At 53.5% G+C, this 16,040-nt stretch overlaps 1 protein-coding gene across 1 annotated transcript in view; it reads left to right on the top strand.

Moving 5' to 3' along the window:
• CUNH8orf74 (chromosome unknown C8orf74 homolog) overlaps positions 1-16,040 on the top strand; it is a 37,908-nt gene that overhangs the window by 15,479 nt on the left and 6,389 nt on the right. The window contains exon 5 of the mRNA XM_032268395.1: positions 292-484. Within this exon, the coding sequence (XP_032124286.1) occupies positions 292-484 (193 nt within the window). The remainder of the gene's footprint in view (positions 1-291; positions 485-16,040) is intronic.

Genomic DNA, 16,040 nt, shown 5'->3' with positions numbered 1-16,040 from the left:
CCCCCGTATCGTGCCCTCCAACCCCCGTATCGTGCCCTCCAACCCCCCGTATCGTGCCCTCCAACCCCGTACCGTGCCCTCCAACCCCCATATCATGCCCTCCAATCCCCGTATCATACCCTCCAACCGCCGTATCATACCCTCCAATCCCATATCATATCCTCCAACCCCATATCTTAACCTCCAACCCTCATATCATATTCTTAAACCCCAAGTCATACCCTCCAACCACCATATCATAGCCTACCACCCCCATATTATACCCTGCAATTCTCATATCATGCCCTGCAGAGACCACAAGGTCGGGAGCACCTGAGGAGGCTTCTGAACTGGGAGGAATTTGATGAACAAAGAGATTCCCGGAGGAGCATCCTACTGGACACCCTCTACGAGAGCATCATCTTTGCAGTGGGCAAAGGCTTCCCATGGGTGGAGGTAGCCCAAGTGGTCAAGTTCACAGAAGAGCTGCTAAGGGAAACCAAAGGTATGGGGCATCCAGGGCAGGAGCCAGCAGAGGCTGGCAGGATGGGGTGGGTACTCATAGGATTTCCCTGCCAACCACAGCCCCAGGAGCCTTGGAGAAGCCAGGGCCCCTTTCTGCCCTGCCCTGGCATTGGGACTCCTCACACACTAGGCAAAGGAGGTCTCTACTCAGGCTTCCCGAACATCCTCACTGAGTCTTCGTTGTTCTGCCTGACTACAAATCTGAACCACTCCAAGCTATTTGCACAACAGCCAGGGTGTTTGCTTTTGTTTTGGTTTGGTTTGGTTTTGCTTAACATAAATCAAATGTGTCACCTCCCCCTAACTTAAAACCCTTCATGAACCCCTGAAGGGCTGCATGTTGTTCCTGGTAGGAGATCTGGCTTTGGTGCAGGTCCCAGGGGAGTCCTGGAGCCTGCTCAAGCCTGGGAATGCAGTCAGGTGGGTGCATGGAGGCGGCATTGCTCCCATCCTGGTCCTGCCCTGGGCTTGCATGAGGAAAAGACCTGGTGGCACGTGAAGCTGTGGTCATTTCATTTACCTCTTGGGCAGTGAAGTACAGATTCATTCATGAAACAAACACTTGGGGCAGGCTCTCTGAGTGATACTCACAGTGATACTTCCTTCCACTGAGAACCATCCATGGGTACTGAAAGTAGTGGGCAGATGCTTGATGAGAAGTGGGATGTTTCCGTGCTTTCTAAGAACGTCTCCTACAGCATCCTTCCTAGTGACAAAGGGAAAAGAATACTCTTACAGGGAAGAAGCTGACCGGTGCCTCCTTAGTCAAATGACCCAAGTGGACATTGTCAGTAAGAGGCCACCCAGAATCCCGGGCACCTGGTTGGATGCAGCGAGAAGCCAGCATCCTCCTGTGATAGTTCCAACAAAGACTAATGGCCTGAATTTCATCAAGAGAAAGCAGCAAATGAGGAGCATTGCTCAAAGTAGCTCTTCTGCAAGCTTCAGACACTCCATAGCCATGAGGGCCAAGGAAAGACGGATAAACCTTTCCAAACTGAAAGAGGCTAAGACATGTGGTCAAATATGACCTGTGGCCTGTCCAGGTCTTCTTGCTATGAATGAGGTTATTGGGAGAAGTGTGGAAACCAGAGTGAGGTCTAGGGACCAAAAGGTAGTGACATATCCAGGGTGAGTGTCTGGATCGGATGGTCGTGATGATGAATGTCCTTCCTTTAGGAGATGCACGTGAAAGGATGCTGGGGTGGGGCATCAAGTGGACCGGGAAGAGTTTCTTTCTACTATTGTTGCAACCCTTCTGTATTTATTTTGATTTAAAATTGTTTTCCAAAAAAGTATAATAAGACTTTTGTAAACTGTGGCACATCTGAGGTCTTCCTCTGGCTTTCTGGTCAGAATCTCAGAAGCTGCCAAGCACACAGGCTGCACAATGCCCAGTCTCTCATATACAAGGGCCTGCCCTCAAGGCACCAAGAAGTGACCACTCAGTCCTGTTGGCAACATCTCAATGTCCTTTGCTAATCTCACCATTTTTTGACCATCCCCAAGGCCAGCACCATGTCCACCCCCCACATCCCCTTGATTGGTCCACTGCTTTCAAATCTTGCATTCTGCAATCTATTTATCAAACTGTGAATCCTTTTTCAGACACACAGAATGTCCCATGGCACCTTTGTTTGAAGGCATCCAGTGCTCCCAGCCTTAGGCACACCTGGGCCAGTCTTTCTTTAATCTAAGGCTGCCATATTCTCTTCCATGTTCTCTTCTAATTCTCTTCTGCTAGCCTGTGCTCCCACCGAGCAGTCCCAGCCTAAAGGCTACAGTGAGACATGGCATCGTTCATGGCCTAGATTCAGAGATCCTTGGGACATCTCATCCCAACCTGCCATCCCTGGCCCCACCAATGGGAGCCTTCAGGGCATCCCTCAGGTCCCCACCTCCCCACTGCTCACAGCCACATGCGGGTACCAGAGTTCAACCCTGGTGTCTGAGCTCTGCAGGGGCTTGTGGCCAGAACAAACACAGACAACCAGGAAGAGGAATGTGAGCCCAAAGCAGGTGGGAAGCGGACTCTTTCAAGTCCCCATTGGGGCCTCCATAAGCCGAGCCCTTGAAAAACAGTCAACGATTATGCAAACCCAATTTCAACCCAAGATTAGGTCACCCTGGAGCTTTCGGCACTTCTGGTTGGAGCATGCCTTACCAACACAACACAGCTATGTCTCACGGACTCTCCAACTGAGTGCAAAGACAACTCCTCTCCCTGACTACAGGGAGGCCCTGGATGCCAGCTAAGCAATTCCAGCCTCTGCTGAACCCCCCTAAAGGACAGGGAGCCCCCTCTCCTCTGGCACTTCATCCCTTACATGATCACTCTCATTTTTAGGAAGTTTTTCCTTGTGTCTAGCCTACAGCTGCTTTCTGCACCTCTGCAAAATCTGTCTTCCAGATTTTCAGCAGTGTGTGGGTCCTGAACATATTTATTGGGTTTCATACAATGCTGCTAGTACCTCTTTCCATTTGGACTAGACATCCTGGTACCTTTTATTGTTCCTTTTAAAAATTCAAATATTTACTGAAATGCTAGCTACATACATTTATCTAGAGCTTCCATAAATCATATACATGCCATTTCATTTAACATATGTTCATTATTTACCATATTTTAGCCTACAGATGCTGTATATGAGTAAAATACACCTGTGTTTACCACCACCCATACCACGCCATCTCTTTTCTCATTTTAATATGACATCATTCCCATAGACCCTGCCCCCCACCACCTCCTAACCTCTGCCCCCTCTCTTGCTACCCTCATCCAGGTGGCCTTGTGTTTGTCAGTATTATTCTTAACATAGGGCATCTGGATTCAAACACAGCAATTAGTGGGGTGGTCAGGGATGTATCATCTCCCCTGTGCTGGTCGTGATGCTCCTGTTTATATAGCCAATGGATGCACTGGCTTTATCAGCATCAGGTACATAGACTGGTGTCAGGCTGGCAGTCCACTAAAGCCCCTAACCATTTCCCCATCCTGCCCTTGTGTGATGGCGATTGCGAGTGCACCTGCAGGACTTCACAATCATCCGCCCTGATGCTGTCCTGTTCAGATGGCCTGCCTTTCCTTCCTCCTGAAACCTTCAGAGCCTTAATCCTGGGCCATCCAGTTTACCAGGTCCTCCGCTCCCCTTAACATCTGAAAACGTGTGAGGCATGGTCGCTGTAAGCATGCAGTAGACACAAGCTCTTGGGTGGGCTTCTCTCGCCTAAAATTGAACTGGCTGAAAATAGAACCATCAGGAGGCTTGGGGTCCAGAGGGAAAATTCAGATCCTGCTTGGTCCCTTACTGGGTATGTGGTCTAGGGCAAGTCTCATCCATCTGAGCCTCTTTTGACACACCTAGAAAAATGGGGACGCAGGGATCACCCTCATTCTGGGATTGTTAGAAGGATCAAATGAGGCTGTGCCTTTAGGCCCACAGCATGGTGCTGGGTGTCTGGGAAGCACCCAGAGAGTGGCACCTTTATTTTTAGGAGACACATGACCTGGAAACTTGAGGGAGCAGGATGTGATCCAGAAACTTGGTGTAGTCAGGGGTAACCTGCTTTGGCTCAGCCCTTGCAAGGAGGAGGCCCAGTAGATGTGTTCTAGGGCCCCTTCTCCTCAGCCCCTGTACTGTTCCAGTGACCCTGCACTGCAGGGGATGGGGCAGGGCCAGGAAGTAAAAAAATAAAGCAAACTGCAGATTCATCCCAGAAATCAGGAGCGAGACGGGAGGCAAATGATACTGTCCCAGCTCCACCCTGAGGGTGACTGACCCACTGGGAGAGCAGGCTCCTGAGAGCTGTGCCAGGCTGGCTGCAGTGCGGAGACAGTAGGCAGCCGGAGCATCCCCAGGTACAGAACCCCACAAGATCCAGGCCTCCTGCACCTCGATCACCACGGTGCCGTTCAGGATGGTGCCTGCCGTCCCTCAGCCAGATAGCCCAGGTCGTGTCCTTGTCAGCACCCGTGTCCTCACCACTGTGCACAGGGACACTCGGGAGGGCGTGAGCAACCCCCGAAGTCCTCCAGAGGCCGAGGGTTGAATTCCAGCTGCACCTCCTTCCCGGGTCCTGCTCACGGACAAACGCTGCTGTCACCTCCAGGCCCGGGCTGAGCCCTGAATTGTTCTGGGGCCCCAGTTTTGCCGTTTCCTAGCTGTGAGACCTTGGCCATTCCCTCAACCTCTCTGTGCTTCAGGCCACTCATCTGTAAATTTGGGACAACAGCATCCGCTCCACAGGGTTGTTAAGCTCATGTGTGGCTCTGGAACGGTGGCCAGCATAGAGGAGGCCCTGAACATGTGCGCTGGAGTTGGCCTTTATGTTACACCCGCTCGCAGGGGTCTCAGGCCCCCTCCTGAGCTCCACTGTCCGCCTGGAACTTTACGTCCTCTGCCTGCCTCTCCCAGACAGCTGCGGCCGGGGCAGCCCTACAGCACCACTTATGGAAACTGCAGGCTTTCCTGCCCCGGCTTTGCTCGGTGCTTTCTGCTCCAGTTCTGCCCAACTCTAGCCCTAACCTTGATCTTCTCTGGTGACATCCAAGTGGCACTGCCCAGGTTTGGACCATAGGCTCTGAGTCACCAGCCCTTATCTATCCTGCGTCCCCTCCTGTGCCCGCCCGCCCTAGGTCAACTCCCCTCCTGACTGAGCCCCTACCTGTCCTTGGCTGGCACCACCCAGAGCTGATCTTGGCTCCTCCAGTGCTGGGCCTCACCGGCTTAGCTTCCCGCCAGCGCTGGGCCTCGCGGAATTGGCTTCTGTCCGGCACCGGGCCTCGTGGGCTTGGCTTCTCTCCGGCGCGGGGCCTCGCGGGATTGGCTTTTCTCCGGCGCGGGGCCTCGCGGGATTAGTTTCTCTCCGGCGCGGGGCCTCACGGGATTAGTTTCTTTCCGGCGCTGGACCTCGCGGGCCTGGCTTCTCTCCGGCGCGGGGCCTCGCGGGATCGGCATTTCTCCGGCGCCGGGCCTCGCGGGATTAGTTTCTCTCCGGCGCGGGGCCTCATGGGATTGGCTTTTCTCTGGCGCGGGGCCTCGCGGGATTAGTTTCTCTCCGGCGCGGGGCCTCGCGGGATTGGCTTCTCTCCGGCGCGGAGCCTCACGGGATTAGTTTTTCTCCGGCGCGGGGCCTCAGGGGATTAGCGTCCCTCTCCAGGTCATGGCCAGAGCCTGGACACCTCACAGCTTCATTTCTGCAGCTGTGTCCTCTCTGGGCCCCATCCTGGCTCCTTTCCTGCGATGACTGCCTCGTCAGTCCTTCTCACGCCCTCTTTCACCAGCCCGTCCCCCTTCCCTCTCCACTCAGTCCGCAGGCCTCTCTAGGGTCCTCAGCTGGACAGTGAGGAAGGCCCGGCCTGGAAAGGCTAGAGCTGCTGGAGAGGGGTCTGCGCCCGGCACATTTTGTCCCCTCTGACTCCCCGTGCTGAGCAATGCACGTAGCAAGGAGTAGGAGTTGAAGGAAGAAACATGAACAGTGACGCTCCTTCCACACTGCACCCACTGCTGGTGTGAGAGGCAGCAAGCAGCAGACTCTGCAGTCAAGAGGTCTCAGTTCAAATCCCACGGCTGTCACTTCACAGCCTTGAGAACATTAGCTTCTCTCTCTGTGCCTGTTTCCTCCTCTGTAAAACGTGAGCAGCAACAGTTCCTACTCATAGGAAGGAGCAAAGGAATTGGACATGCAGAACTCACAGCAGGGTAACCAGCACATAGCAAGTGCTCAATAAATGTTCACTACCACGTGCCTGGAGGCGACACAGGATGGACCCATCATAATTCAGGGCAAGAAGGAGCTGCACATGGGTCATCAGAGTGCTCATTGTCTACACCCTTTCTTGTCTTCCCTTCATCCTGCAGATGGGTTCAAGGCATGGGCCAGCAGAAGGGAAACCTAGGCCACCTCTGGCCTGGACTATAACCAGCTGTCCACAGCCATACCTGGCCCTGAGCACAGAGGGGAGCCAGCCTTGCTGCCCACCAGACCAGGAGAGCAGGAGACTGTTTGCTGCCCTCAGGAGGGGGCCCATGCAGTTGGGGGCGGGAAGAGCTGGTGCAGGTGGCAGATCAGGTTGCTGGTGCATTCCAGCTCTTTCCCACCTTGCATGCCACCCTGCCCTCCTCCTGGCAGTGTCCTCCATCTCAGAATGTGGGTGCAGGCAGCCAAGGTGGGGGCGGGGGTTCTGTGTCTGTTTTGGCTAAAATCCACACTGGGCTTTCGGTCATCTTGGAAGGTAGGTTCGCCAGGGATGTTTTTGTTGTTGTTGTTAATCCGCAGCTAAGGATGGTTGCGTTGCGTTTGCATTCTAGATAACAAAGTTGGCAGGCGCGGTGAAGGAGGGTCGTGTTTGCATGCAGTGATTCGGAGCTCTGCCAGGACACAGCTGCCAGTGCAGCATATCTCCCAACCCGATCAGACCTTGGCGCAGGGAGGGAAGTTGCCCTTTCTTCAAAAACTTCGGTTAGCTCTGGCCTGGCAAACGCCTCTCCAGGATGTTTTGCGCTCCACACCAGGCCAGAGGAGTCCTTTCCTTCTGCCTTCTTGGCCAGCCTACGGGAAGCTCTGGGCAGATTACATCCAGCCGTCTCCTCCAGGCCAAGGGTGAAGCCACCCGTACAGAGGGGCAGGAGTCTTTTAGCTTGGGACAGGACCGGTGGGAGAAAACAGCAGAAACTGGGCACAGTTTGCCTGCTTTATCTAAGACTGGGAGGCTCAGGATAGGAGAGGGATGCTGGTGCCTTGGGTGCAGGGAAGGTGGGGACAGTCTCCCCTGCTTCAGGCCTCCCTTGGCAGGAAGCTGAGCCTGGAGGTCTGCCACCTGTGGCCACCTGCCACCTGCAGGACCTCCCCAGCCCACCACTCTGACGTCTGTGCTGCTCCACCCTTCATCCTCATCATGCATGGCAGGCACGACCTCTCTCTAACACTCCATCAAGACAGCTGAAAAAGGAAGAACTGGCCGGGCGCGGTGGCTCAAGCCTGTAATCCCAGCACTTTGGGAGGCCGAGGCGGGTGGATCACGAGGTCAAGAGATCGAGACCATCCTGGTCAACATGGTGAAACCCCGTCTCTACTAAAACTACAAAAAAAAATTAGCTGGGCATGGTGGCGCATGCCTGTAGTCCCAGCTACTCAGGAGGCTGAGGCAGGAGAATTGCCTGAACCCAGGAGGCGGAGGTTGCGGTGAGCCGAGATCGCGCCATTGCACTCCAGCCTGGGTAACGAGAGCGAAACTCCGTCTCCAAAAAAAAAAAAAAAAAAAAAGAAAAAGGAAGAACCCTTGTATGCAGGTCAGGCCCCCAAATCCCAGGCCTGGCAGGAAATGGGCCTTGTGACTGGTCAGCAGAGGAACGGGGCAGCCGGGTGAGGGCCTGGTGAAGGGTGTCATCGTCCTGGCATCTGCAGTTCCACCCACAGCCACTCCTGAATCTAGAGGAAATGCTGCCCAGGTAGCCTAGGATGGGATGGCAGCCACTCACCACCCACGGCAGCCTGGGCTTGCAGGAGGCAGTGACTCTCCCAAGCTCCTGGCATGACAGTTCTTGCCGGGACACTCATGGCCATGCCTAGGGTCTGCCCAGCGGCCCTGAAGTACCCCACCCTCACATTGGGGAGCCTCCAGCCTCTCAAGACGAGCCAAGTGGAGAGAAGGTGCCACCCTCTGCAGCCTGGGAAAAGCCTCCAGGGACCCTCCTTCCCAGCCAGAACCCCTCACTCTTCAGGCGAGACCTGGAAGAGCCTTTGGATGAGACTTCATGGTTGATTGATGGTGGAAGTCTCCACAGCAGCCCTAGATTAAGATCTTGGGGCGGGGGGGCATTTCTTAAGACAAATGGGCAGCTCTCCTTTTGTAGATGCCTCCCTGGGGTATTAGAGCTGCCACAAAGAACCACACACACTGTGGCTTCAACAATAAGCATTTACTTTCTCATAGTTCTGGAGGCTGGAAGTCCAAGGTCAAGGTGCTGTCAGGGCTAGTTTCTCCTGAAGTCTCTCTCCTTGTCGTGTGGATGGCCACCTTCTCCCCACATCCTCTCGTGGTCTCCCTCTGTGCACGTGTGCCCTGGCGTCTGTGTGTTTGTCCACGTTTTCTCTTCTTATGATGACAGCAGTCCTGTTAGATGAAGCCCAGCCCTAATGATCTCATTTGACCTATTGTAAAGACCCTATTTCAACGTACGTCCTGACATACTGGGGTTAGGACCTCAACACATAGAATGTGAGCAGTGCTGCCCATAACACTGAGCGACGTCGCCACTCCCCGGGTGAGCCGGTGTCATAAGTAGGCCAGAAATCAAGATGGGGCCATAGAAACCTTCCCCTGCCTTCCGCAACAGACCATCCATCTGCAGAGGGAGGCCTTGTGTGTCACATGCCTCGCCTTTCACACAGTTTCTGTCATTATTGCTGCAGCCTGGCCTTGCAGGTGCCATTTGAAAAATGAAGACACTGAGTTCTGGAGAGGTTAGGTCACTTGCCCAAGGCTACATGTCAAGGTGAGGAATGCCAGGATTTGAACCCAGGTCAGCACCCACCCCACAATGTGACTTTTTGTTTTGACCATGGGGACCTGTCCACCCATCCAGGGGTGCAGCAAGTTCTGAGAAGCCGGCAGCCCAGGAGAGCCCCCACAGCAAGTGGGCAGGGGCTGCGGAGTGAGGATGGAATGACAGCTGAATAAGCCAGGTCAGACACCTGCTGTGTTCCTAACTGGGTCACCCAGAACTGCTCACAGGAGAGGCTGGGATCCTGACCCCAGCAGGAAGGCTCCAAGACGGTGAGTGGCCCAGGCCCAGCTGGCAGGGTGAGTTGTGCCCAATGGCTAAGGTGCCCTGGCCTGGATGTGCCACCTGTGTGTGGGCAGATGGTACGCCTTCTCTCAGGACCCTTCTCACATCTGACTTCTCAGGTTCTTCCTCTATGAGCTGGATGTACTGGTCAGTCTTGGAGCTCCCAGCATCAGAGGGGACAAGGTATGAGGATGGAGTAGCCACATCTCGAGCTGGGAATGACACTGTGTCCCTGAGATGGTGGGACTGCCCAATCACTTTCATCTTCGGGGGACGATGACCATGAGGATGACGAGGACCCCAAGTCAAGGCTCCCCTCACCAAGCTCAAGTCAGCTGCGTGGCTTGGCCAAGAAGCACCAGCAGTGCCCCAGCTGTGGCTACAGGGACCATCAACTCCATGGAAATCCCCACAGCTTCTGAGAGTTGAGAGGCACCCCAGAGGTCACCAGATCCAACCCCCACGCGACACACATCCAGGAATTCTGTCTCTCCAGTGTCTAAGCACCTGAGGCTCTCAGCTGTCAGGCTGATGGGAAACGCCTCCTCACTTCTGGAGAGGAGACCTACTCTGCCAGTGAGTGGCCCATGCTTCTGGAAAGTTATTCCTACTGTTGCACTGGAAGCTGCCTCTTTGAGCCTTCCACCAGCTGGTCCCTGTTCTGCCCCATTCTCCAGAAAGCACAGAGTGAGCCCAAATCGCGTATCATCTCACTTAATCTCCATGGCAGTCTTGGGTGGATGGGTACTGTTGTCCCCATTTCACTAACACAACTGAAATTCTGTCACTTCTGCCAAAGCTCTTTTACATGAATCATTCTAGCTTCCTCAGAAATGGGAGCAAGGATTGGTGAGGGGCGGAGTCTCCTAAGCGGACAAGGTAGGGAAACCATTGTGGACAAAGAGAAGGATGTGGGTGGACAAGAGCCCATGACAGTCTTTAAAATATATGGTCCTGTGCTTGCCCTTTGAGCCCTAGGCAAGTGACCAAAAAGGATGTCTTTAAAAGGACACCGAAATACTTCTAAGCCTAGTGTTTGAGTAGATTTCCCCTTAATAGGGCCATTGGTTTATAGTAGTCCCTTCTAATCCATTGGGGATATACTTCAAAACCCCCAGGGGATACCTGAAACTGGGGATAGTACCACACCCTATAGCCACTACTCACAAATTTATTTTTCTCTCTTCACAATTTCACAGATAGATTTTTTCTTATATAGTTCTTAGCAATCTCAGCATAAGATTTTCTTTCTTAAGAAATTTAAAACTTTCACCTTTGCTCTGAAAAGAAGCACTTGCTGGCTTCTACTTGGCATATCCAAATTGCCAGTATCACTCCTGTTGCACTTTGGGGCCATGATTAAGTCAAATAAGGGTGACTTGAGCATGAGTTGGAGGTTGCAGTGAGCCGAAATCGCGCCACTGCAATCCAGCCTGGGTGACACAGCGAGACTCCATCTCAAAAAAGAAAAGAAAAAGAAATAGATTGCATTAGAAAAACTGCTTCCAGTGTGAAAAGATTCTGCTTCTAAATACTGATTTGTAAATCTATTTACTTTTCTGTGATTTTTGTCATCATTGCACAAATTAGGAATAACTTATTTTTTAGGGTCACCATCTTTTTAAAGTAAGTCTTTAATTATAGCATACACATAGAAAAATGCATAATTTATAAATGTTCATCTTGATATTTCTCAGAAAGTGTGCCCACCTGTTTAACAGCATCCAGAACTAGAAAGGAAAACTAAAACATTATCAGCAACCAGGCCAGGAGCAGTGGCTCACACCTGTAATCCCAGCACTTTCGGAGGCTGAGGTGGATGGATCACCTGAGATCAGGAGTTCGAGCCTGGCCAATATGGCAAAACGCTGTCTCTACTAAAGATGCAAAAATTAGCCGGGCATGGTAGCGCACACCTGTAGTCCCAGCTGCTTGGGAGGTTGAGGCAGGAGGATCAGTTGAACCTGGGAGGTGGAGGCTGCAGTGAGCCAAGATCGTGCCACTGTATTCCAGCCTAGGCAACAGAGCAAGACTCCGTCTCCAAAAAAAAAAAGAACGTTATCAACAACCAAAAGCCCCTTTCTGACTCTTTCCAGATACTACTACTGACTTCTAACACCATAGCTGTGCTAGTTTTTGAACTTTAATAAATGGAATACAAAAGACAAAGAACACTAATGCCCAGAGAGGCGAAATAACTTGTGCAAGCGATGAAGTCAGGCAGCCTGATGTGAACCCACGTCTGTATGAATTCCAATCTGCTCTTACCAGACACACCCCACTGCCCCTAACAGAGGAACCGAGCTTCAGGGAATGGCCCCAGCATCAGTGCCATCTTCAGTCCAGGAGTGCCCTAGACTCAATTATGGCTGTCACGTGACCGTGAATGGTGGCTGAGAACAGAACACGCAACTATTGGATCCTTGGTGACAAAGTCGCCAGGCAGGAGGACAATGCATCTCCAGACAGCATGGTCCTCCTCTGGCCAGTCCAGGCCCATCCTGATGAGGTCAGGAGGCATGCAGCTGCTTCTCCTCCCCATGGGAAGGCACTTACCAGCTAAGTGGCCCTGAGCAAATCACTCAGCCTCTTTAAGCCTCAGTTTCTCTCCCGGGTGAAGAGGGGTTGGGGCCTGTGCCAGCCTAAGGATGCTGGGAGCTGGGAGGCCGAGTGACCCAGGGAATACATGGCACAAGGCAGTGGGAGCTCCCTAACTGAGGGGGGCACACCTGGGCTGTACAGTCCCTGGTACCCAGGGTGAAGGAGTTTAGCAGAGTCTCCCCAGGAGCACAAAGGGGGCAGGGGCAATGCAGAGGGGTGAAGAGTGCGATTGGGTGGAGATGGCAGCCGTTGCTTTTGTCTGCTTCCCACCATACCGGGCCAGCCCTGGTAGGCACTCAGGTGCTAGGAAAGGCGAGCAGTGCCAGGCTCTAGCCTCACTTGGTTCCTGCCCCTGGGAGGCAAGATGGGGGAACCAAACTGGTTTTTCGGGGCACCTGGGTCCTCCCGCTCAGGCCCACCCAGAAGGAGCAGCCCTCCCCATTTCCAGCCCCACAGGGATGTGGAGCATCTCCCTCCTCCCACCCTTTGCCCAGTCCAGACTCCAGATGTGAGGGGCCAAGGAAGCCAACTGGAGCCCTCGGGTCCAAGACCTTTCTGCCCTGATGGCGGATCATCCCATGCTGACATCTGCCAGTGAGCCTCCCCCGCCCTTCCCCTCCTCATTCCTCTCCTCCTCCACTCCCGATGCTCTCCTCACAGGTGCTGGCCTCCAGGGGGTTGGGGACAATCTTCAGGAAGTTCCCAGCAGCCAATGCAAATGAAGGCCACTCCCTGTTATTGAAGAGCAACGTGCAGGCACAGATCTGTCCGACCGGCAGCCAGCGGCTTCTCCCTGAGACTTAATCCCTCCGCTTTCTGAGTCACCAGGAACTTCTCAACCCGAGGCCCGGGGAGTGTGGTCTGAGGCCAAGAAAGTGTCACATGAGCTGGCTTCCAACAAGCGTTGCTGAAACCCAGCACCAGCCAAGAGCGTCTGGGGGCGAAAAGTTAGGATTCAGCCCAGGGGCTCCTTCCCTGTTGACCCAGGACTAGGTCTGCATGACCTCTTAGGTGCAGGCCACAGCCATGGCCATCGTAGGGCATCGGCCAGGATGGCAAGCCACCAAGACACCCGCACACGACTACTGAGTGCGTTTGCAATGAACCTCTTGGACTTCTCCGTTCAGATCCAGGCTCTGTATGGCTGCTGGGGGCTGAACAGATGGGTCCACCGGCTGGCCTTGACCGAGGAGGCAGACACAGCCACCCACAACTGCAGGATGCAAGCGGCCCCACCCCATGCTCCATCAGGCCAGGCCAGGATGGAGGAGGAGCAGGGCACCTTCCGGGAAGTTCAGAGAAGGTGCTATGAGTCACCTGATGAAACTCACACACCATCGCCTCCACACAGGCCGGGAGTCCAGCTTGCTGATGAGAAATGATGGCCTCATGCCCGCCCACCCTCTGGGATCCCTCGATGGGCCACCCCTGCTGTCCTCCACATGGCCACCACCTTCCCTCTGGGGTGGCTCCAACCTCTCACGTCTGGCCTCAGTACCACTCTGCCGGCTTCCAAACCCCGAGGAATTTAATTATTCTCTCTATGTATGCTATCCTTGGAGGTCCTGGTGTTCCGTGATGAAGTCAACTCTTTCACATGGCACACAGGACTGTCATGAATGACCCTGTCCAAACTGACCACAAACCCTTGGTCCCTCAGCTCAGTCCTCAGAATCGAGCTTTGCCTCCCGGACAGCTGGGTGCGGCCCTGCTTACCTCCAGTCTTCACCACTGCTGGTCCCTCTGCTTGGAGTGGCTTTCCCACCAACCTCTGGACCCCAGCCTGGTGCCCCCAACACGGGGCATGTGCAGATGTCCTGACCTCTCAGAGCTCCCGTCCTCTCTCCCTGTGTCCCTGCGGGGAAGCTCCTGCTAATTGATGGCAGCCGTCGTGGTAGAGGAGTCCTGCACGCTCTGATGTCCAGCTCTGAGTGAAAGGACAGGAAGAGACACAGGGCATGTGGGGCCAGGGGGTCTTTGTTGTCCTGAGGGCAGCAGAGCCAAGAGCTTCTGGTTGGTGAAGCTGGACCTGGACCCTGCCCTAGGCTGATCCCCCGATGCCTTGGCCCTTCTTTCCAACACAGCTTGTTCCTCCAGAATTGGCTCCCTGGAACCTGGCTCCACTTACCCCCTGCCTGCTGGAAACCCTTTTGCCATGTTCGGGTGGGCCTGGCCTTTGGGGCCTGTTCTGCCAGCCCAGCAGCCTCCATAGTGAAGGCCTTGGCCATAGGCAACATCCCCCAATGCCTGGCATTGGGGGAGCCTTACTCTGGTGAAAGACTCCATGGTGGGGTAGGGAGATGAGCCTCTGCAAGATGGTGGCCCTGGGGGTGGGACCCCTGCAGGGCATGGCATCCTAGGGGCTTGCAGGGCCTGGCCTGCCCAGCCTCATCTCCAGCCAGCCGGCTCCCCACCTGCAGATCTCCATCCTGCTCACTGCCTTCCTCCCCCACCTTTTGTTCCCTCAGTGGGCCACGCCTGCTTCAACCACAGGGGCTTTGCACAAGCTGCACTCCCTCTTGCCTCGCTCTTCACCACCTCTTTGCCCAGTAAATCCCTCTGAGCAAGTCCATCCCAGCTCCTTTACTGCCTCCTCAGGGAAGCCTTTCCTGACCTCCTTCCTGTCATGTGCCCTGCCAACCCCACACAGCCCAGTGCAGAGTTAGGTATCTGCGTTTCCTTCCTCCACCACTTCCCTGGAACCTGGAAGACCTCTTGGCACATGGAAAGTCCCCAATAAATATTTGTTGACAGAATGAATGACCAGCTCCACATTGACATATTAAAGCTGGGTTCATTCACTCTCTGGACTTTGGGCCTCTCCTATGCACAAATCCCAGTGCTGGGGGCTGAGAATACAAAGGTAGCCATCATTTGTTCAACTGTCTCTGAGACTGGAAGCGCTCTGAGGGCAGGGGTCATGTCAAAGGTCAGCGTCCCACCATATGGTATTCTCTCTGTTAGTGGGCCCACTGTCCCTCAAACATTCCCAGAAGAATCCGGGGGTTGTGCACGTTTCTGTCTTGCACGCCCTACATCCAAGGATGGCCAGGTCCTCACACTCATATCTGCTCCTTCTGTGCACTGCCCAGAAGACAGAGCCCTGGCTTCCGAATGTGGCGTTCAAGGCCCGCGGGTCTGTCTTCCACCCACCTTTCCATGCAGCTCTTTCCATCATCTGCCTCCACCTTTAGGTGCCAATGACAACAAGCCTCACCCTGCTCCCACCCAGGCCAGGTTGCTGCCTGCTCCTTGCTGTCACTCAGCTGGCCTGTGAAGTGGCCCCACCTCTGGGCCTGGCTCAGCCTTCCCTGGGATGCAGGTCACACATCGCCTTCTCTAGGAGGACCTGGTCCTGAAGTCCTTGCTCTTCTTCACCCAACTCTGTTCCTCTTTACTATGCACTGCCATTTTCTGCTTGTGTCTCTCCCGCAAGCATCTGAGAGCAGGGGATATGGCTTGTTGTCATAGTATTGCCAGAATCTCGCATAGTGCTGAGTAAAATTAATAGGCAGTAACAATTTACAGGTTCAGTCACCATTTGACAAACTAATCTTGGGTGAATGGAAGGATAAATGTGTAAACCAAAAAGTATCTGAGACAGGTCTCAATCAATTTAGAAGGTTATTTTTCCAAGGTTAATGACATACCTGGGAGAAAGGTCTGGTCTTTCTCCAAAGATAATTTTGAGGGCTTCAATATTTAAAGGGGAAAGTGGGCTGGAGGGGAAAGAAGGAGGATATGGTAATCCACATGTTACAAGAGAAAAGGAGCAGGTGGTAAATAATCAATTATGTATTCCTCCCTTGCTCAGTAAATTAGGACTTTGCATAAGATAAGGTGAACATAGAATAGCTGCTTGTGGAGATGTTTAACCTTTGATTCTATCTGCTTAGGAATAAAAGGAAAGGCAGTTTCTCATATTACTCAACTTTCAGCTTAATTTTTTTCTTTTGGTATAATGAATTGGGTTCCCAAGTTTTTATTTTCCTTTCACAAATGGATGGAAGGATGGGTGAATAGATGGATGGATAGATTGAAGAATTAATGGATGGATGGGTGGATGGATGGATAAATGGATGGATGGATGGATGGATGGGTGGGTGGGTGGAAGAATGAATGAAAGGATGGATTCATGGTTGG

The sequence above is a fragment of the Sapajus apella genome, unplaced genomic scaffold, assembly GCF_009761245.1.
Source record: "Sapajus apella isolate SASKATOON/1434 unplaced genomic scaffold, GSC_monkey_1.0 scaffold180, whole genome shotgun sequence".
NCBI lineage: Eukaryota > Metazoa > Chordata > Mammalia > Primates > Cebidae > Sapajus > Sapajus apella.
The sequence above is the reverse complement of the archived record's forward strand: the minus strand, read 5'-3'. Positions and strand labels throughout refer to the sequence as shown.